Genomic DNA, 22269 nt, shown 5'->3' with positions numbered 1-22269 from the left:
AGCGACAAAGTTAATGTCGCTGTAGGATGGGTTCCAATACCCTTTCCAAACCAGGCAATAGCAGAAGAGTTGAGAAAAAAATATGGGAATGTTTCCAAGATGATATTTCGTAAAGGAAGAGAAGGTTTGCTTTCAGGCATGCGTATATCGCCACAATGAACGTATCCGACCTAACCCAATCCCAAGCTACATCGGAATAAAAGACTGTGAATTTTATGTTACCTACCATGGGCAGTTGGAACCTGTAAATACTGCGGGGAAAAAGGTTACAAACAATTCGTTTGCCCAAAACGCAAATTGGATTTTCCAGAGCTTGCAAATGTTCAGTAACCAAAACGTTCAAACACAGAAATAAAGCAAAAACATGGTAACAAAACCCCCGGAGCGTCAGGGGCAACTCTGGAGCAACCCGATAAGAAAGGTGCGAATACAACTGACAAGAGTCCAAAAGGGAGAAAGTGTCAAACACAATTACAAAACTTGTAGGTACATCGCAGAAGAAAAAAATACAAAATTCTTCCTGAATTTAGAAAAACGACATGTCGCCAAAAAAACTATTTCTAGATTATTGATCAACGGGACTGTATCCACTGACCATAAACTAATACTTAATAATCTAGTTGGCCTTGAGGAAGCCTTGTTGAATAACAGGCGAAACGTCGGTGAATAAAGTTACGTTTTATCTTTGCCAGAAGAACAGATTATTAAGTTACAATATGCCTGGCAGCAACAAAAACATTATAATCTAGTTGGCTTTTATGACCACCTGTATGAGAAACCTCCATGTTCGACTCAAAATACCCTACTGGCAAGTTAACCTAGAAAAGCTCGCGGTACCAAAAATCACCTGCGAACAGGCGGAAAAAATAAATGAGGAGACAACGGAAGCGGAATTTTTAAATGTGATTAAATCCAAGCAAAAAAACAAATCGCTAGGCCTGGATGGCTTCCCTATTGAATTTTAAAAGATTTTTTGGGATGATATCAAACTGGTCTACCTAAATGCATGGCAGTTTACGGTTGAAACTGGTAAAATTTCCGCGACCCAATCTGAAGGAATCATCACCCTAATTCCCAAACCTGGAAAGGACCTTTTTAAGGCCCAAAATTATCGCCCAATAACTCTGCTAAACGTCGACTATAAGATCGCCGCAAAAGTGGTCAACACAACAATATGCGGTGTTATCGACGATATCGTATCCAACGACCAAAACGGCTTTCTACCACACCGATATATAGGAACAAATATCCGGTTGCTGTTCGACATGATTGACAGTACGGACCATTACCGCGTTCCTGGGGCGGTACTGTCTTTAGATATTTTTTAAAGCCTTTGACACCTTCAGGTGGGAATTTATCTACCCAACTCTCTCTGCGATCGGAGTCAGATTTGTCAATCTCATTAAATGAAAAAGGAATTATTTTGCGATGAAACAAAAAATGGTAATGGGTCTTCAAACTCCATTCTTACAACCAAACAGATTGGAGGCACTATTAAACTCGACGGTCGGCCCATCTAGTACAATTTTGAGGAGCTTCATCCCATTGAGAACCCTCCGTTGTATCATATAAACATTGCGAAATCAATCCTGGGCAAAAAAACGACCACGCTTGCAACACTGTAAAGTGGGCCCATGTCCAAATTAACAAATCCCTGCCATAATAGCATTGCTTTGATACTTTTATCAAATGCGCAGTATTCATACTATATGGGGTACGTTATGCCGTAGTGCCGTGTACATGTGCAGAGAAACTGCATTATGAAATGTCATTTTACTGATTGTGCCCAAACCAGGCTTCCCGTTTCATGATTGCTTCTGAGAATTGTGTTTGGTTCTTCTTTCAACGAGCAGTGTCTTAGAAAATACAAAGTGTCCATTTCTTTAGGACGGTATGGGAGTCAGCCTTGTTGAGAGAAAATGTTAGTTAGATAATAATTAAATGTGCTGTGAAATCCTAGGAAGTTTTAAAATATTAATATTCACCCTGGAATGAACAATTTACTTGTTTAAGAAACAATGCTATATATTTTGTGAATCATTTTCTGGCACTATATTGACTTTGTTCGGTTTACCAACAAACTTAGCAATGTTTAATCATTATATAATTAAACAATAGTTTTTCATTTTGGTTGAAACTGTAGCAGAGCTTTAACAAATTAACAAACTAGCTAATATAGTGGTAAACGTAATGCGGCAAGAGGTCATCCACCATGCCACAAGAAAGGAATTAGGATGTGCCGCGGATAACATCGTCTAGCGCGAAGCGAGTGTTTGGCAATAATAATCCAATATAATCAGAGACCAACTTAAACAAGGAGCCACAACCGGACACGAACTGTGTTTTGTTTACAATCGGATTTAAACGATCAACGGCACGCAGTTACCTGCGGCGGGTCACCGATTTACCGTGTATGCTGCGTGACATTTCGTAAAGCATTGTGGGCGCAGTGGGCGTCTGCCTTCGGGCTTACTGGCACACTTGTGCATCGATTTAACTTCGACACACAAACCACTAGGAAGGTGTACTGCACGCGTGTACGTATGTGGGAAGCACTCACGAAATTACGGCAAGTAGTCAGGAAAAGAAATAGTGCAGGGCTAAAGTTCAGTTTAATTGTTGAATAATCTGTTACTTTCTAAATGATTTCTGATTGGAGGGTTACTATATTTCCGAAGCACTAAATTCATTTTTCCATCAGTGCAATATGACCTATAGGCCTACACGACGTAAATAGTGGACAAAAGTTTGCATTTCAAGCGGGCCACGACTAGCGTAATAAATACAATAATTATGTACAAACTAACCAGCTGTCTTCCCGCTGAATGATTCATATTAGCCAGATCTTCGTGAATAAGTAGTTAGGTAACCCATGTACAGACATACGCCATTTGCTATTTTTAGAATTTCAAATTTCTCGAATTTCGTTGCAGCTCGCTGGTGGCTATGGTTCGTCCTGCTTTGGGCGTCTGACCGCAACAAATTACCCGTAGACAGCAATCTACGCTCGTAAGCATAGCATACCTGCAGTCTTGTCAGTGCGTTGCTACAAAGGATTAGTAAAATTCTACAGTATCAGCAGCTGTATGCCAGGCTGATACAGAGGCGACGATACAAATTTTCAGAATATACCAAGTGGAAAGAATAAATGCAATTTTTTGTGTAAAGTTTGGGGATCGATAAGCAATTTATTACAGCAGACGGAGGTAAATGAACTGGTCACATGGGAAATTGTTAAGCCGAGACCGGTATTAATTAGAGCAGGAGCATAAAAACGTTTCAATCAAGTTCGATTTTTTTTATTTACACCATAGTAATATTGTGACAACAAATTTCGAAGCGATCGAACGCCGATGAAGAAGCAACAGGAGACACCAGGGCGGGAATATCATTGTAAAAATGTACAACTTCCGTCAAACAATTCGGGTGTAAAATGACGTGGTATTGTTCGAGGTGGAAAATGTAAAAATCGCGATGACTTTTCGTTACAATAAGGCAGTTTTCGTAACATTATTTCTTGATTGCAAACACACTTGCAACACAACAAAAATAACACCAAAAGCCCAGGGCACGCTCGGAATTCTTCTTCGGATAACAATAAGCAGGACAATCGCGAATATGGCGGAAAGTTATTCTTGTTGCTCTTGTGGCTCCTGCTGCTGTTGCTGACCGTCGAGCGATAGTAGTGACTCGACCGTTTCGAGTGGCACGCCCTTTTGCGAGTCCAATGGAGCGGTGGTTCCATCCTCTTGTGTCACGTAGATGGTTCCATCCTCTGCTTGTGAGAGAGTAGTGCCAGGCTGCCATAAACAAAGGGGGAAAGATGGCGTTACTAACGCGGGAGAAAAAACATCGAGAAACAAAAGACGCGCAATAAACAACCGCGTCGCAATGTTAATGCGATTGAACGACGTTAAACCTGGGGCTTCAGCCAGAAGTGAGTATAGTGAAATAAAACCAAATATACCTGGGACATGACGAGCCCTTCTGGTGTCTGGATGAGCGTGTAACCTTCGGGCACCTCAATAAACTGCTTGTCGTCCCCAGTGCCGATCTGTATAATTTGTGACGTATCGCTGCTCGGTGCGATAACAGTGTGGCCCTCAGCAAGGTTCGTCACCACTTGCGCTTCTTCCTGCTGTTGCTTTGTATCTCTACGCGCCGAAAAATAACAATAATAATAACAACAACAACAAGTTGTAGTTGAACAGGTGCGCATCCATCGCGTGGCTGTTCGCTATGTTTACAAACGAGTGACTCCAGGGGGCATGTGAAAGCCGTGAAATCGTTAAGATGAAGTGCCCCCAATTGACGAACTACCAACGGGACACAGGAAGAACCAATATGGGCTAACTATACGCATTGTGTGAAGTGCAAAGGTCATGTCTAAAAACGTACCCAGTTTGTTCGTTGCTTGTGCTCTGATCAACCTCCATCGCGTCGGCCGGCGTGGAGTTGCCTTCCTGTATTCGAGTTGCATTTTACGTCAACTAAGCGGTTTAATGCAGGAATGTGAACTCACCTTCTGGGCTGTGGTCGAATCGCTGTCAATAGGGGCGAGGGCAGGCATGTCGCTCTGTTCGGCATTTCCGCTGGCTGTGGTTGCGACCGCCGGTGAATTTGTAGACGAAACTTCAGTTTGAACAGGTTTATTCGAATCTGTATGTGTTGATAAGACCGTAGTGGGGATGTATTTAATGAGGTAAAGTTTATCTTAAAAAAAGTCAAACAAATGCGCCAAACGTGACCTACCATCAATTTCTGGTTCAGCGACTGTTGTGCTTTGACTTGCCGATGACGTAGAAACGATGGAATTCTGCCAATTTAAACAAGGTGGGGTTTAGTTAAACGTTATTTGAGGTGAGGAATGTGATCTTGGAAATTGGCCAAGCGATTGGCAATAGCTTTGCAATGACAAGGCAAATAGTAACAGCTGTGGAAGATGGCATTACGACAGGCGCACATTGTTCTATTCAGGGTCAATGAGGATTTATGTCGACCAGGCGCACTGACTGAAACGCACTTGGCATAAATAGGAGCGCCAATAATTTCCGAGTGACCCGACGCGTGTAGCCTAGAGTTTTGCTATTTTTCTTACTTCCCCGCAGTTTTTCGTTTCCTCATTTCCAAGAATACCAACTTCCTCTGAAAGAGAAGCTATAAGCGACACCGTTACACAAGGTCGATGGGCAGTTATAGAATATATCAGGGAATGAATGCGAGTGATCTAATTTCTCATAGGCGTGTGGTATGAGAACAGATGTCTGGTCTGGCAGGAAACCGAGTCGACTGCTTCACTGTTCACGCACTTCCGACCCAAAATTCAGGTAAGTTTTAGGCCAGCCAAGACTGTGGACCTGCAGGCCAAAAACAGGCCGTGTCTACTATCTTCATATCCACAAATTTAGTGTAATTATGGTGCTTCGCTTTGTAATAACGGAAATGAGTTGTCGATTCCCAAGCTTCAGGGTTGTTACTGTGTGCAATTAATGCACTACATTCAAGACTTACAGGTTGTACATAATTTGAGCAATGTACAAGTTGGCCGCAAATACAAGGCGTTCCGCGCAGTAAGACAGGGTACCATTATGCCCTTACAGGAAAGCACAGCAATTTTTCGGGTATGCGCGAGATGGCCTTCGACGATGATTTACGCAATTGTTAACTCGCTGCAATTTAGTTGAGAAGTACGAAATAGTTGGTCGCAATGGTGAAATTGTGGAAAACACCATCGCTTAGAAAATACAAGACAATGTCAAAAGTCAATGCAGGGCTCTTACAGGATGAATTTACACGCAGGATTAAAGTGGATGGCAAACAAATTAAGCTGACTCTCTAATGAAGCGCGCATATTCGCAACGGCGCACTAATAGAAACTTCGCTGTCAAGTCAGTTTGTTTATGCGAGTGACAAAAGAGAGAAAGATTATTTGTGGCCAAAGGAAAAAAGGGCGTCTGACCCGGGCCGACATCAAAGTGGGCATGTCCCGATCCCATTCGGTGCAGTGTTATTGTCATGGGCAGATTGGAGTGTGACAGGCATGTCTTGGGGAAGCAGCACCTGGCAATCTTGAGGCCGCACTTATGTCAAAATAGTACAATTTTAAAGAGCTCCAACGGCGAATGTTTTTGTCGCTGTTAAACCTTCGTGGCACAAACTTAAGGAACTGTTTGAGCAAGCAAGAAGAACTGTTAAATATTTACGATCTTGATTGGCGCTTTCTACGACAATGCGCCGAATAACAGAATCGTCAACAGCGTTGTTAAACCTTAACTGCCATTTCAGGTTTGTTGTGTTTTAGTTGCTTGAGACTTTTAAGTTGCTCAATAGAAAACTTTGCAAAGCACAACATGATGAATTTGTTTGGTATCTTGGCGTTGCTGCTAAGTATTGCAACATGCAGCAGAGCGCAAATGAGAGTCGATTCAAATGCCGGACAATCTCTCAACGGGTTCTGTGACGAAGGTTACAGGTAAGCAAAACATATTTTGGTTATGTGTTGTGCGGTGCCACACTGTAAATATTACCCAGCACTGCGCCGTGTATTTTTTGTTGTTGACAATTCAAAGTCTTGGTTCAATGCGTGTAGCCCACTTCAACCAACTGCGTCCGTTGAGACGCTGGGTGAACAGGCGGGCGCCCATATGATGGCAAACAATACATACCACAACATGGCGTTGTGCCGAAATAACTCTTCGATTGTAATCCGTATCCACGTCGAAGAGTGAACGCACAAAAGCCAGATTTTTACGGCTTATTGAACACAGAACGCTTCATTTATTTTGATGTCACTGGATACGACGGAATGCCCGCAGATGGGAAATCAATATTGTTGTAACGTGCAGTTTCGCCAGGCACAAAGAAGTGGTGCAGATTAAAAAAATAATTTTTGAAGTAAATATTAAAATGTGTATTGAAGTATCGTGTGTATTCAGGTATCAAGTTCTCGGTGGGTGTGTGGATGTAAACGAGTGTACAGAGATCGCGCCATGCAAAGTTGGACAAACATGCCGCAATCTCCTGGGAAGCTACCTCTGCATCTGTCACCACGGTTACGATCTCGACCAAGCAACAGGTTCGCAAATATACGCTCCCTCTCGTAACAAAACTAAAAATGGTTTGCAAATTACGAACAGTGTATGTTTCCATCCACAATCGTTTGTTTTACGTTTAAAGGAGATTGCATCGACATCAATGAATGTGCCAGAGGATATTGCGGAAGTGGTGAAAAGTGTGTAAATACGCAAGGATCGTTTAGATGCATTTGCTCCCCTGGAATGACGAAGGTAAAGGAAAATAAAACGTGTTAAACTCAACAACGGCTCCAACCATTTGTTATGTAGATCGGAAGATTTTGTCGGGATATAAACGAATGCATCCAGAGACCGTGTCATCCGAATCAATACTGCATTAACACACGGGGTAGTTACAGATGTCAGTGCAGGGCGGGTTGGATGAGCAATCATGATGGGACTTGTTCCGACAACGACGAATGTCAACAGGCCATGTGCCAAGGTATTTTTATTTGCAAGGACTTCCAAGCGATGTACAAATAACTTTACCGTTGATAATATTATTTTAGGCACTGGTGAACAATGCAGAAACACAGAAGGGTCATACGAGTGCGTCTGTAGTCCAGGCTTTTCCAAAGACGTTCTTACTAACGGTCGCTATTGTACTGACGTCGACGAGTGCCAGCAAAACGTCTGTCCGGAGTATTCAGAGTGCATTAATATGCAGGGAAGCTACACCTGTAGATGCCATAGGGGATTCACCTACCGCCACGGTATGATTTATTGAAAATAAAGTAACACCGAAATATTAACCGCCGATGTAATTAGGACTCTGTGTGGACAACGAGGAGTGCAGTCTCGGCGAAGGTACAAAGTGTCAGTGGCAGTGCGAAAACCTACAGGGCTCCTTTCAGTGCGTTTGTCCATCAGGGTGAGTAAAAATTAGCTAACTGGCGAAAGTGGGCTTTAACTGTTAACCTACGATGCTTTGCAGATACAGCAAATTGGACTACGCGTGCATCGACAAAAATGAATGTGACAACGGGAAAGGGATGTGCAGATCAGATGAGGTGTGCGTCAACACGCACGGAGGTTATCGATGTATTCAACCACTTCGCTGCCCATCCGACAAATTCTACCGAAAGTTGACACGTACCGACGAATTCGGCTACAGACAAGTTACCACCAACATCTGCCGCCGCCGCCGATGCAAGAAAACGTCAACCAACAACGAAATGTACAACATGTGCAAGAAGCAGTCGCTCAGCATCTCCTTCCATTTCGTTTCAGTCACATCAGGCCTCAACGCTCCCACTAAGTTGTTCCGAATCAAGTTTCCAGCTCGTCGCCGTAGACAGCAATACAACTTCTCCATTGTGCAGAGCAACCAAACTTTGTTCAGCATAAATCAGATGTCCATGTACAAACCCCATGCCTATCTGATGGTGAATGAGCAACTGGTGGGTCCCAGCGAGCACATGGTGAAAGTTGATATGAGCACTTACAATGGCAAGGGACAGATGAGAGACAATAGAATGTTGACAATAACTGTTTTTGTTTCGGAGTACGCTTTCTGAAAGGACCACACACTGAGAGATATCTGAAGTGCTTACACTGTTTAATGTACCAACATATGGAAACAATGACCTAATGGACAAGTGGGCAGTATTTGCTTCAATTTTTCTCTGAACCTCTCAGCATATCTCCCTCATTGATGCAAGGTGTATGTGAACTGTAGTACAGAAAATCCATAGAATTTACATACAAGTGCTTCTGATGCATTTGTGCTCTATGGCTGGCATGTTATATGTTCCAAAATAATTTGTTTGTGTAACAACTGTTTCTAAAAGGAATAAACTAGATAGATAACTTAAAGTATAGTGTTACCAAAAAAATCACCTCTTTTCTAAAACACTATTTCAAGCTAACATATTTTATTGTCCAATTTGCAGTTGTAAATATTACTGATTTTTTCATACTGGTATTTTTAAATTAATTTGTGGAGAGATTGCTGATTTTATATGCTTATGTACTTCTCAAATATCTTAACAGCATTTCTTTTCATATTGATTCTAAATATATATTGTTGTACGTATGAATCTTGCTGTGTCTTATGATTTACATATATTACAAATGATCACAAAATGTGTCATTGGAGTAGCAAAGTTTTGTGGTGCAGGTTGAAAATAAGGCAGAAATCTTGCCTCAAGAGTGGCAACGAACTGAATGCTTTGTTACCACAGGAAGCTTTGAAGAGGCTCAATGAAGCAGAAAGTATGTCTTTTGATTGAGCTACTAACAGCAGAAGAGGATCGCATTGATGCTAATTTAAATGAGCATTTGTATAGGCAAGGTCATTGTGCGTAAAACATTTTGCCTGGCATGTGATGACAGTTTGCAGGCAAACAGGATAAGCTTGGGGCAAAACACAGCACAACAATGGTCAGATATCTGTGGAATTTCAAACAAGGCACGGCTGAATGCTACCTGGTTTCCGGCCCATGCACCTTGCGATGCTGAGAGATGTAGTACTGACAACAGTCCTTTCAAAGTGAAACATGTTTGGACAACAAGGCTTGTAGGCACTACTACCGTGAGGAATAAGCTAAATCAAATTAACTGGATGACTTAACAGCTATTGTGTTAACTGGATGGGTGGGTCAGAGAAAAACATTTAAGCATCAACAAAAGTTTTGCTGAACAAAACTGCTATGTAAATGAAAACAATCCTTGCAATGTTTACCTGCTTAATATTTGAAGTTGTCACTGCAGATGATCTTTGTAATGGTTCGGAATCCAGCAGAGTGATGACTGCATCTTCCAGTTCATTTTGATCAAGCCCAAGAGAATCAGCAAGCTAAGAACAACATGATTATTTCATTAATGAGATATACTAAAGCTGACCTTTTCATGAATTGCTTTTAAATTCTAAATAGAAAATTTACCAAACTATGTTTTTTGGAACATGTCAAACCTTTCTGCAACGAACTGTGATGATACTTTTCTTGTTTTTATCCAGAGCTTCTTTAGCATCTAGTTCAACTGCACTGGAATCATTTTTCTCGTCTGATTCCACTTTTTGAGCACTGATCGTTTCTTTATATTTTTCAGTAAGTCGACAGACATATTTATGAAGTGCTTCATATTCTTTGTAAACATCAGCAAAATAAACACGACTCAGCTTGTTCTTCTCAACCTACACAAATTTTGCTTATTACCCCACTTGTAGTTAATTGGCCGTGAATTTCAATGACTGTAGCAGATTAATTTGGCTACAACAACAAAATAATTCTTACTTTCATGACTAGAAATTCCCAAAGAGAAAATACCCTTGCCAAATGTGGCAGAGCAACTTCCATTATTTCATCTTCAGAACAAGCAGACAAGAGCTCCCTCAGTCTATTTTTGCGACGAGTTGATATAGCTTGTTCCACAGACGAGAGGACTGGTTTCTGTGACTGCACAAGAAATGATTTTTAAATGGTTTGAATACATTTTGCAGATGTAACTCTATGAAAAAACACGTTCAACAATATTGCTGCCTGATGCTTCCCCCCAAAAAACTAACAAACTAGAAATCAAATAATAAATACAGGACAAAACCGTGGCCTTATGTACATTAATTGCTAGTCGGGCTGTAGTGACATCATCATCATGTATTTCTTCTTGCTCTCTTAGTGCTTCAATCTTGTAGGCATAAGAGTTTGAACGTTTGAAGCCCTGTTTGTCCAATGTTGAACGGTTAAAAGAACCTGTAGAAGTTTGTATGTAAATGTTTAGTGTGTCTGAAAATATTTTTAAAGTTTTGTGTTGTGCTACTTATAACCCAAAATCACCATTAGTATACGGTAACACTACAATTTTTTCAAAACATCTCTTGTGGAAACCTCACATATTTTTGCAATGAAATATGTGTTAACATGCAACGTACCAGGAGGCCGCCCTCTCCTTCCTGGGACATGCTGTGGGCGTGGAAGTGAAGGCAAGGAAGGCAATCGATAATCTTCATCCCCATCATCTATTTCACCATTTCCTGGGGAAGCATAATCTTTCGAGTAGTATGGTTGCTTCGTCATTCTTCCATATCTGAAATTTAACAAAGCCCATATTGTTCTCAGAAAAATGTAACTCATGAATTTTGTCAGAAATTAAAATGTGTATGCTTTATGAATGAGTACTTTTATTTTGGAGAAATATATAGTGCAAAGTATTAAAGTGCTGCCCTTCCAATTAACATTTTCCTATTACAGAATGTACCAAGTTTGATTTATTCAGTACCACAGTTTTGTACTGCCATATTGCATAAACTTGCCTGGTTTTTGATGGTGGACTTGAATCATCCATTTGCTGTTCATACGAACTGTTAATGATTGCCGGACTAACAAGGTTTTTTCTTGGCCTGCCACGTTTCCTTGGGCCCGTGCTGGGCATTCCAGGAATATTTGGGCGGCTTTGGCTTTTAGAGGAGCTTGCGGGTCGAAAAACCAATCGAACATTAGGATTTTCCTGCATGTATAAGTTGCATTACCCCACTGAGAGTATACTGCAAGCAATGTGTATATTTATAATTTATATGTGTGTATTCAAATTCTATTAAAAATATAGTTAAACAATATAAAGTTTTACATGTATGCATATCTTGGAATATGGAAAACTGATGATTTTCACTTAAGGATTCTCTACTAACAGGAAACATTTAACAGTGTCCGTTGTTGATAAAGCAACCACTGCATACTATTATTTTGCATCCTATGACACATAGTATTGGGATATTTTGTGCTTGAAACTGTAAATAGGTAGGTTTGATCTTAAATAGAAGTAGCTCGGGCTTCAGAGTGGGTCCAACAGATTTTTGACAAATGGTAATGAGAAATTTTTTAAAGTTTAACAACATAATTTGAAATATATATAAAACATATTTGAAATATAGTCGATAGATTTGGGAGTCATACAGAACAAAAAAACATATCATAGAGAAAGACTGCTCACATATAAAGTTTAAATCTCTCATCTAAAGTTCAATTAAAGAGCAACCTGTAAAGATTTTAGTTGGTCTGCAGTAATCTGTGATTGATGGATTCTTATAACTTGGCTTCCATCTTTACCAATTTCTATCTTGGGCATGAGATTGGCGAGAGCGGCAGGAATCTCAGGCTAAACAATATCACATATGATCAAACAAACACTGAATTAGAAAATTCTGGGAAATTGTGGTGATGTACACAAAACATGGTTGGTATATCTTAATTTTTTTTTTTTTTAATTGGACCAGTGTTAATAAACTTGGGTTCAAAAATATGAGAAATAGAGGTAGGGGCTAAGACAATTAAATGATTTGACATGAAATGTCACCCCCTTTCTTCTATATGTGTAACACACCAAAATACAATTGTGAAAAAACACCACAGCAGATATGACCCATTCAGAGTGGTGCTTTGCTACACTGATTCATAATTATATTGTGTCTTTTGTAATAGCTATTCACCTTTTTAGGTGCTGGGGTCCTGACAGGCACTTTAACAACTTGAGGTTGACCTTGGCGAATAACTATTTTCTCCTCAAATCGACTGCAAAATATATATCTATAGTTAGATTTTATCAATCTCCACTTTATGTAGACACAACTTAAGCAATTGATATATATATATAATATTCATGTATTTATTAGAAGTAAACACATACTGACCTGTAACCACTTGCTATTTCTTGTTGCTTTACTTGATTCTACAAAACATACTTTTGTTTATGCTGTCAACAAACTATGAAAACACTGACAAAACTTATAAAGCCTACCAACAGCTGCTGGGCTTTCATGTACTCCTGTTGTCTTCTCACATTGTTAGCAAGTGTTTGAACGATCTGTGATGCATTGGTGTTGGGGGATGCAAGGTTAACAGATGTGGCAGCAGCATTACTGGAGTCACCTTTGATGAAAAAAATTGTCATACATCAAATATTGCAGTTACCAAAAGAAATTTACCAGTAGCTGTTATGGTAGCCACTGGTTCTGCTCCATTGGTTGAAGATTGTGAAAGCAAGTTGGTTGAAGTAACTCCATTTTCAGATCCATCAGCAGCAACTGGCTTTTCATTTTCAGTAGCTGACTGCAAAGTAGTATTATATGATGACCAGAGAAGAATTTCATGATTGAAAATCAACAATTGTCCAAATACGCAGTGGCGAATCAAAGGAGGATGTTTAGGTGTCAAAACACCCCCTCCACATTTTGGCACATTGTTTTAGGGATGTGAAAGTGTGGTTAATTTTCCGCACTGCAGGAATAAACACTTTAATAAATTGTTTGTCACGACAGTTGGTTTATTTATTGGCGATGACCGCTTTTGGAACAATTGTGTGTTATGATGTTGGTCAACAACATTATAACTGCTACAGGAGTTATAATTGCTTGACAATATTCTGATATTTAATGTAACTAAACAATTTTTACTAATTTTCTTCTGTTTTTTCCACAAAGATTTATCTACTACTGCTGAAACATCAATGTATATTTAGTGTTGCAAGGCCACGTCCTGAACCAATGCAGATTTGTTTATAACCGATGATTTACAAGGATTGAAACCGGTCAAAACGGAATGAGAATGATTGCCCAAAAATACCTTAACATACAGTCGCATTGCTTCATAATAATAGTTTTTGTGTGTTTTTCATTAAAATTGGACAAATGCACATACACAAGCAACTTAAAAGTAATGTGTTTTTGTGCACCAAAGTTGATCAACATGTCACATAACTACTGTTATGTGGTACTTGTTTTTGTAGGTGAATTTGAATAGTAAATGTAAAAAAATGAAGCCGCAAATAACGACTTCCAAGCATATATTGCCTGACAACAATAAATTATCAAACCCAAACCGGACAACCCCTCTTATTTTTCATAGATTCAGCACTGCAAATACTGTTTTACACATCACCTGACTGACATAGAGTAAACAAACCCATTAACTTTCCGATTATTTTACAAATCATTCCTTTTACAGATGGTATATACCTGATCAATCATAGCCAATTGTTGCTCAGCTTCCTGTTCAGCAAGGTGTTGCTGCAAAGCTGCCTGAACTAGTGCTTGTTCTTCAGGACTTAAGTCGGATTGATTAATAATTGTGCCATCAGCAGTGTATAACACCGATGGATTTGCAGGATCAAATTGCAAAGATGTAGTTACCACCTAAACACAATGAAATAAAACTGAATATTGTTGTTTAATCACAATTGCATCCAGTGGGGAATAGATTAGAGAATATATATCATTGTAGTACAATGGGCATCATTTTGAAATGATACCTGTAAGGTTTTGTTTCACTGATCCAGACAAATGTGTTGACAAAGGTTTTGAAATAAACAGTTTCTACTAACATCCCTAAAATACAGAATGTACCTGTTCATCTTCCACAACCCCAGCTGCTGCTGCTTCCTCAGGTGTCATGGTAACATATTGTACTTCCGAGTTATCCCCCTCAACACTAGTGAAAGCTTTTGACACAATATCGGATGAGTCTTGTGGGACATCACCTAAAAAAATCTATTTGTCACACTTTATGTTGGAAAAATGTTGTGCGAAAGTTCACCAATAGTAGCAAAAACATAGAACTAATGCATTAATCTGTGAAAAACATTCTGATCTGCACAAACAACCTTAAAAAATTCTCAAACCAAATTACAAACATTCTAAGTTAAATACAATAGTGGGCTATGTACAAGGTATTGGTGTTAAATTATGAATTTATTAGATTTGGGTGATTTGATTTAATTAAATATATTAGGCTTGACGCCTGGTTCTTTGGGCAGTATATAGCATAAGAAGTTTTGAGCTATACGGCCAAATACAATTCCTGTGGCAATACTTACACCTAATTATTATGTTGTGTAGAATCATAAATTTCTCATGCGTTTCACTTCGCAATTATGTCAAAAGTGAGATTAGTGAGAAAATACACAAAAACTTTAGCAAATAGCTCAGACCATATCAATACCCAAACAAATGAAATTCATACTTTGTACGACAGCAGCAGCATCTTCAATCAATGAGTCTGCATCTAAGCTCATTTGTTCAGCAACTTCTTCAGTCATATTGGCTATGGATGGGCAATAACCTGGTAACATTTTCAAAACAACTTTAGGTTTAATGCAATCATAATATGGAAATATCCGCTATATCTTTAGTCTTCCTCCTAATTCATCATTTCAAATAAAAAAGTTATTACCAGGTCTTTGGGAGTCAATGTGGCCACATGGCTTCAATTCGTATTAATATTATTTAGCAAAGGCATTAGTCCGTTCGATTTCTTTACATTATTGTTTATTAATTTAAATCTAAGATATTTAGCGGGAAACTTACAGGTTCACCAAAACTTTTTGCGACATGCTGTAATGTTTACCTGCAACGCTATTGTTTTGCTTGTTTTTGTCCAACAAAACTCACTACAATTTGCAATAAAATCAACACTAAATATTGATAATTTTTGCAACAACAAAATCGACTTGACTAACTGTAGATTTCGTAAATTTTACAATAATTGCCCGTTCCGCGCCGCAGCGATTTCAAGCGAAAAGAAATGTCGGTAGTACGGGTACTTGGGCGGTCGTTTACTTGAAAAGCGCCAACTGGCAAAATAAATTAATGTCGCGCGGCAAATCTCTTCTCATTTGATATGTGTAGTTAGGTAACGTTATTGCGGGAATTATATCGTCAGATTACAATAACATAAGTCTCTAAAAACACGAAAGAAATAAAACAAATGTGAGTTTGTTACCGCGACGCCAACAAAGCGAATGTGACGTTGGACGAGCTTCTAGGTACCCGTACAAAGTCCCGTAGTACGTTTGTTAGGGAAACATCGAATTTAAGCGTCCCGCGCTTTGCCGCAAGTAGTTGTTTTGCAAAAAAACACGAATCTTTGATACTTTTTGTTTTGCGACGATTTTGTTCTTTATATATGCTGATCTTGTGTACGAAGCACGTAGTGAACTGAAAACAATCGTTGGTTTGGTGGGCAATCCTGCTGCGTGGATTGTTCGCGTTTTCCATGTCAGGTTGATTGAACAGTTGTGATAATATACAATCGTATTTTGCGGGATGTCTAAAAAACATAAACTGATACAAATTGCAGCAATACAGACTAGCAAAATAGTAATTCTTTATTGTGAATTGAAAGAAATTTAGCAAAAGTAATTTTGCTATTAAAGTGACAAATGATACTTGACAGTTTGCACGAAAGGCACAATTAACATGGTACGTGAACGTGAATAGCAAAGCTATTTTTACAACACAGCCATGTGTTCAAGTTTAACCTGTTTTGTCTCTGTTTGTGGTGAGAAGTTATTTGCATAGCAGCTGCAGCCCTAAGATTATCGACATGTCTAGCAAGACCTGTGTTTGGCCACATGTAGTGAAATAATTCTACATAATGAGAAAGTGGGTTTTAAGTGTTTCCTACACGAGTTTGGAAGTGTATTGTATTTGAAACACTGAAAGTTTATTATCAATACTTTCCAGACTAGTTTCAAAATAATTTTTATCTAGGTAAACAAAAAATGGATGATTCAGGTCAACAGAGCCCTCAAATTGAGGATTCAGGTGAAAGCAACACCAAGGAAATGAGCCAACAAGAGGAATCTGGTGAAAATACCACCCAAGAAGATGCCATTCAGGAAATAAACACACAAGTAGATTCTGGTGAAGAAAACATCCAACAAGATTCCATCCAAGCAGTGACTGAGTCAAGTCCTTCTGCAGAAAATGAAGCACCAAAATCTGAAGATGCAGCAGCTTCGGAACATTCCCAGGTGGAAACACAGCCAAAAGAAGATACAATACAAGCAGAAAAAGAGATTGAAGACAATGCAACTGAACAGCTGATGCAAGAATCTGACATTTTGGATGATCCTGATTGTGTGGTACCTAGTGAATCCTCTGAAAAAAATGTTTCACTACCTGTTGATGAAATTCAAGATATGGAGTCTGCCTCGGTTGAAGAGCAAAGAATAAATACAGCAAAGGCTAAACCGAAGGTGAATTTGAACTGTATTTGCAACAATAAACATATCCATTGTTTATGTTCACATAAGAAATTGTGTCAATATCTAAGTACAAGATCATAAAATTTAGTTAATTTGTGCAGTCTGGAACATTTAGTCTTGGTGTCCCTGGACTCACTTTCTCTTCCCAAAATCTCAAAGTAGCCAATGACGGAACTAAGATGGTACAAATCCACCAATCTCAAATAACCCCAACTCAACTGCAAGCATTGCAATCTAATCCCAACATCAAGGTAATGCATATGCACAATCTCTTACTATAGTTTTTAAAGTTATATTTCTTTTGCAGGTTGTTTTTCGCCACATTCCAACTGGAAAAAGCTTTACGAAACCTCCTAAAAATCTTTTTAGTTGTTTATCTAAGCAACAGGGAACAAAACGTAAAATCAGCAGTGATCATGGTGGGGATGATTCCATTTATAACTTTGATGAAGACTTTGACAAAGATTATACAGATAACAAGCCAAGAGGGAGCATATCCAAGTAATCATTTATTCATTTTTAGCTTTCACCATAGGTAACTAGCATATTAGTTATTATGAATTTGGTTTGTTACAAAAATGCTCCATTTTGTAACAATGTTAAATTGAATTACTTATATGTATATATCAAAGTTAAATTTAACATTAAGCACATGGAAACTACTTTCACAATGTTACTTTAAGTTTTTGGATCATTAACAATGCAGCCTACTTGTTGCAAGTGTTTGAATTTTAGTGCACATGTTCTGTAGATATGCTCGGTATACACCCAATATTGGCATGAAGAAAAGAGGACCTGGGAGACCAAGGTTAATTCCAGATCCCCATGCCATAACAACTGGCCTTGGAAACAAGCAGAAGCCACCTGCAATTCCAGCTCAAATATTACTAACGGATGCTTTGACAAAGCTCAATAACCCTAATGCTCCACACATGGTAAGAAAAATGTACTTTTGTGGTACTTTGGTGCAAAGAAGACATTTTGAAAGTAAATGCTAAAAAATGTGAGTAACTAGCATGAAATATAACCACATAGTGTCGAAATAGTGCCTTTATAACATATGTAGTAGTCTAGCTTAGGTATTAATTCACTACTTTGTTCAAAAACTGCTTTCTAAAAACAGTTTTAAAAAGCTGACATGCATGAAACTTCACCACAGGTAAAAATTCATGTCAAACAAGTGACACATGATATACTGGCAAACATGGAATTGAATCCAAACTACAACCTTGTGCTCACTGCTAAGCATGATTTGCCCCCAGAACACAGCCTAGAGGAGCTTGTAAAGGAATGGGAAGAAAAAGAGGTGGAGCATTCAGAGCTCAAGGTTCGTTTCATGAAAGAAACCATTGTCTTTAGCCATTGGTTGTACATCATAAAAATTGCAATATTAAACAGGACCCAGAATTTAAAATACAAGAGGAAACTCCTATTAACGAGATGATGATGGAGGAAGGGCCAATCTTAAGCAAACCTAATTCTGATGTGGATGAAAATGAAGAAGATGAGAGGTTGTTGGCTGAACAGCAACGTCTCAGAGAGGAACAAAAGGAGAGAGAGGAAGCTGAGATTCTTGCTGCTGCCATGCAGGAACGAAAATCACGATCTGGAAGAATACGAAAACCATCCAGGTAGTTTTACGCACATGATAAAAGTTGTATAAAAACATTTCAGATTGTGAATAACTTGGTTTATGATTTTTGTATTTTCAGGTATAGTTTGGACATTGCCCGATTGACAAAGCGTCGGAATGTCACAGATGATACATCACCAGATGAAGATTATGTTGCTTCACCACCAAAACCAGTGATTCCAAAGATCACCAAACCTGAGATTATTACACCAGGAACACCAGGTACACCAGGTAAAAAGAGGGGAAGGGGAAGGCCTAGGAAAATCAGACCAGAAGATACTGTTGTCACTACCCCACCTACTACATCTTCAATGGATGACACAGAAACTAATGCAATAGAAACTGAACCAATTATGGCCAGTCCTGAGCATAAAAAAACGGAACCCATGGTAATTATGTCACCATCAGACAAAGAGTTGGCTGAAACAATCAGGTTGAAGGATACACCAGAACAAACAACGCAAGATGGTGGTGAAAGTTCCAAAACTGAAGAAATTAAAGAAACCATCATTGCAGAGCCGAAAGACCAGACAGAAGAAACTAGTGAAAAAAATGATGAAAAGGAGAATGCTAAAATTGATGAGCCAGAGAAAATGGATGTTTCCTTAACTGAAGCAAAAACTTCTGATGAAGAAAAGACACAGGAAATATTAAGTGAAGAAAACATGGAAACTATACAAACTGAAAATGATGAAACCAAAGAAACCCCTCCAGAAACTAAATCTGAAGAAGAAAACATCGGTGATGTTGATTCTGAAAAAACAAGTGATGAGAAAGCTGAAGAAAAAACGGAAACAATTAAAGAAGAAACTGAAACAACGAAAGAAGATACCGAAACAACAAAAGAAGAAATTGAAACAACGAAAGAAGAAATTGAAACAACGAAAGAAGATACCGAAACAACGAAAGAGGAAATTGAAACAACGAAAGAAGATAACGAAACAACGAAAGAGGAAATTGAAACAATGAAAGAAAAAGATGAAAATGATGTTGCGAATACAGAGAAGACTGAAAATGATGTCTCAGTGGGAAGAAAAATCTCTTCAGATGGTGAAACACCTTCAGATATACTTGCTAGAAAACTTGACATTGCTCAAGAAGATCCAGAAAAAGAAGAACAATCGTCAGATACAAAAGAAAGTGAACAAAAACCCCAATTAAAAGATTTTGTGAGTGTGGCACGTTTGTTGAGTGATGCAAAAATAGTTTAATTGGCATATTTTTGTATTCCAGGTGGAAGAGGAGGGAGATGTGGACAACAAATACAGGCTTCGTAAACTTCTACAGCAATGTACTATTGATGAGATTAGGAGTGTAGCCATTCCCCGTGCACTTGATGCCATATCTATTGGGGACTTTTTCTTGCATAAAGTAAGACAAAAATGTGGAATTTGGAAAAGAAAAGTTGACTAACACAAAATCTAAAAATTTAGGCAGGCCAAATGTCCACAGAAAAAGTGAAGTTCGCATCGTTATACAAACAACTTGAAGTTCTTCATTCTGCCATTGAAAAAGAATCTGTGCGATACAACACACTTTTGAGAAGAGCTAATAAAGTAGGGGGTGACAGGAGAATGGACAAAGTCATTCTTATGCCCATATATAACAAGAAGGTGATTACCCTAGTATATTTGTTTGCATCTAAAATACATACTGCTATGTTGTTCTTACTTCGTATATAAGTTTTAGGTTTAACCACCAAATTTTCCAATGATTATGAAGCTTTGTTTTGTGTTAAAGCATGCATAGTTATTACTAAAACACATTTTCTTGACCAAAACATTACAGGCTGCTGAAAGCATACACATAATTGGCAGCAGCATTGATGCCCACATTGGCGGTATTAACCAAAAGAGCACTGCCCAGATGATTGCTGCAAATTCTTTCCGAATGAACTGTAAGATGGAAGCACCTGTCCACAGACTAAAGCTACCTGATCTTGCTGAAAAAAGTAACAAACCTTGTCAAAAAAGTGTGATAATGATTTTCTGAAATGCTTGGTTCTTGAGTAAAGATCAAAGAAACAAGAGACGACAGTTTCAACATAAGTACAGTCGCCACCCTGAGCCAGACAGCACCACTCCTGACCAACCAAACCAGCGTAGTTTTGGTCGTTTACCTGGGTATGCACCTGTTTGTGCAATTAACCAATCTTGTTTTATGTATTTTTTGTATATTTTACAATTTGTTTTGGATTTGAAAACAAATTCATGATTTTCATTTTACAGAAATCTGCACACAAATAGTTGGAAGAAATCATCCTATCAAGTAAGGAAACCTAGCTACCTGCTTGGTTCTTCAACTGGCACTGCCCACAGCACTTTACAAGAACAGGCCCGAATGCAATTAGTTGGAAGGTATCAGTCACAGTTGGTAATGAGCAAGGATCCTGCTCCTGTTGCTGATTCCTCTGCAACTGCTCTTGCCACTGAAAATGTTACACTAGGTAAGCTTCAAATTTTATGTCTGTAACATTGAGGCATTTCTAATGTTTCGCACTGTTCAATCTGTGATGGCAGAAACTTAAAATTATGTAACTGCTATGTTTTTTTTGTGTGTATGAAATATAAATTAACATACACTTTCTCTTGTGTAACTCATCTGATCCTTTTCTGTTGTCTAGCCTCACAAAGCAGTGAGATCACCTCTGTTGCCAATGTGGATCTCAACCCAGACCTTATCACACAGCAACAAGTGGGTGATAGTCAGGCAGCTCAGGTAGTAACAGAGGATGGGTCAGCAGTCATTGCAGCTGAGGAAGGAAAACAACTTGTATCGATTGGTGATGGCCAATATGTGGAGCTTCCTGAAGGGTACACGCTGATCCAAACTGATGATGGGTACATTATTGGACAACCTGGGGCCACTTTTGTACAGGTTAGCTGCCAGAAACCAAACATTTCAGCTAAATCATATTTAAAGTGTATTGGTTTCACTGAAATTGTAAATGCTCACTTAACATTATTTACAACAACAAAAACAGGATAGAATATTTTATTTTAAAAATGTATAATGCATTTTTTTATATACAAAGGGTGAAGATGGAAATGTATACATGACAAGTACAGAGGAAGGAGCAGAGGCAGCCACCCAGGTACCCTTTCAAGTGCCCTTCAATCTGTACAGTAAATTAACCAACTGTTTGTAATTATTAGGTGCTGACAACCACTGCTCCTATAGGAGAAACTCCTGCCGCCGATGCCTTATTGGACGAGCTTGGTCAAACCTGATAGTGGAAAATGATCTCAATTTTTATTAAATGCATGCACAAGCATTTATTCTTAATGAGGAAAGGATGCTTTACTGACCAAGACATGTGAAAAACGGCACCTCATTTTGTGATGAATTTTGTCTTTTTATTGTATGATTGCAACAAAATAACATATTACAGAAATGTTCGAAGGCCATCTTCTATCACCTGCCTAAATCACTAGCATTAACAGAAAGTCTGTTAATTGTACATATGTTTTTAAAGATGTTTAGTGGTTTGGTGTTTTTTGTCCTGCAACATTGCCAGAAAATGGCGTTGGAGAAGCCAAATACACTAGTTGTACAGAAATGTGTGACAAAGCGCCTTCAGGTATG

At 38.8% G+C, this 22269-nt stretch overlaps 3 protein-coding genes across 5 annotated transcripts; 2 read left to right on the top strand and 1 right to left on the bottom strand.

Annotated features, from left to right (window-relative positions):
* Positions 1 to 3283: 3283 nt before the first annotated feature.
* Positions 3284 to 15566, bottom strand: LOC145898504 (uncharacterized). Of its 3 annotated transcripts, none has more exons than XM_082986983.1 (20): positions 15410 to 15566; positions 15005 to 15124; positions 14410 to 14543; positions 14023 to 14199; positions 12994 to 13117; positions 12807 to 12937; positions 12700 to 12737; positions 12499 to 12580; positions 12048 to 12167; positions 11326 to 11519; positions 10945 to 11099; positions 10632 to 10765; positions 10310 to 10471; positions 9988 to 10209; positions 9757 to 9870; positions 4753 to 4816; positions 4523 to 4659; positions 4399 to 4463; positions 3968 to 4154; positions 3284 to 3800 (listed from the first exon to the last, which is right to left on the bottom strand). In XM_082986983.1, exons 2-20 carry the CDS (start codon positions 15099 to 15101, stop codon positions 3630 to 3632), a joined length of 2508 nt encoding a protein of 835 aa, XP_082843109.1. In that variant the 5' UTR covers positions 15102 to 15124; positions 15410 to 15566; the 3' UTR covers positions 3284 to 3629. The 3 variants fall into 3 exon arrangements, with proteins under 3 accessions (XP_082843109.1, XP_082843110.1, XP_082843111.1); XM_082986984.1 differs by having other exon boundaries at positions 15026 to 15124; XM_082986985.1 differs by lacking the exon at positions 15410 to 15566 and adding an exon at positions 15236 to 15345 and having other exon boundaries at positions 15026 to 15124.
* On the top strand, positions 6265 to 9148 carry LOC145898505 (uncharacterized). The gene is made up of 7 exons (XM_082986986.1): positions 6265 to 6472; positions 6936 to 7075; positions 7177 to 7286; positions 7344 to 7515; positions 7583 to 7786; positions 7842 to 7944; positions 8008 to 9148. The coding sequence occupies exons 1-7, from the start codon at positions 6351 to 6353 to the stop codon at positions 8588 to 8590; spliced, it is 1434 nt and encodes a 477-aa protein (XP_082843112.1). The 5' UTR covers positions 6265 to 6350; the 3' UTR covers positions 8591 to 9148.
* Positions 15567 to 16531: 965 nt separating the features above from the next.
* On the top strand, positions 16532 to 22247 carry LOC145897324 (uncharacterized). Its single transcript, XM_082985564.1, has 15 exons — positions 16532 to 17042; positions 17153 to 17302; positions 17359 to 17552; positions 17803 to 17986; positions 18211 to 18378; positions 18450 to 18682; positions 18764 to 19853; positions 19918 to 20055; positions 20118 to 20297; positions 20473 to 20635; positions 20699 to 20807; positions 20913 to 21130; positions 21308 to 21561; positions 21719 to 21778; positions 21840 to 22247. Exons 1-15 carry the CDS (start codon positions 16566 to 16568, stop codon positions 21912 to 21914), a joined length of 3693 nt encoding a protein of 1230 aa, XP_082841690.1. The 5' UTR covers positions 16532 to 16565; the 3' UTR covers positions 21915 to 22247.
* The last annotated feature ends 22 nt before the right edge of the window (positions 22248 to 22269 follow it).

The sequence above is a fragment of the Ascidia mentula genome, chromosome 4 (assembly GCF_947561715.1).
Source record: "Ascidia mentula chromosome 4, kaAscMent1.1, whole genome shotgun sequence".
Lineage (NCBI taxonomy): Eukaryota > Metazoa > Chordata > Ascidiacea > Phlebobranchia > Ascidiidae > Ascidia > Ascidia mentula.
This window is presented reverse-complemented; position numbering and strand designations above follow the sequence as displayed.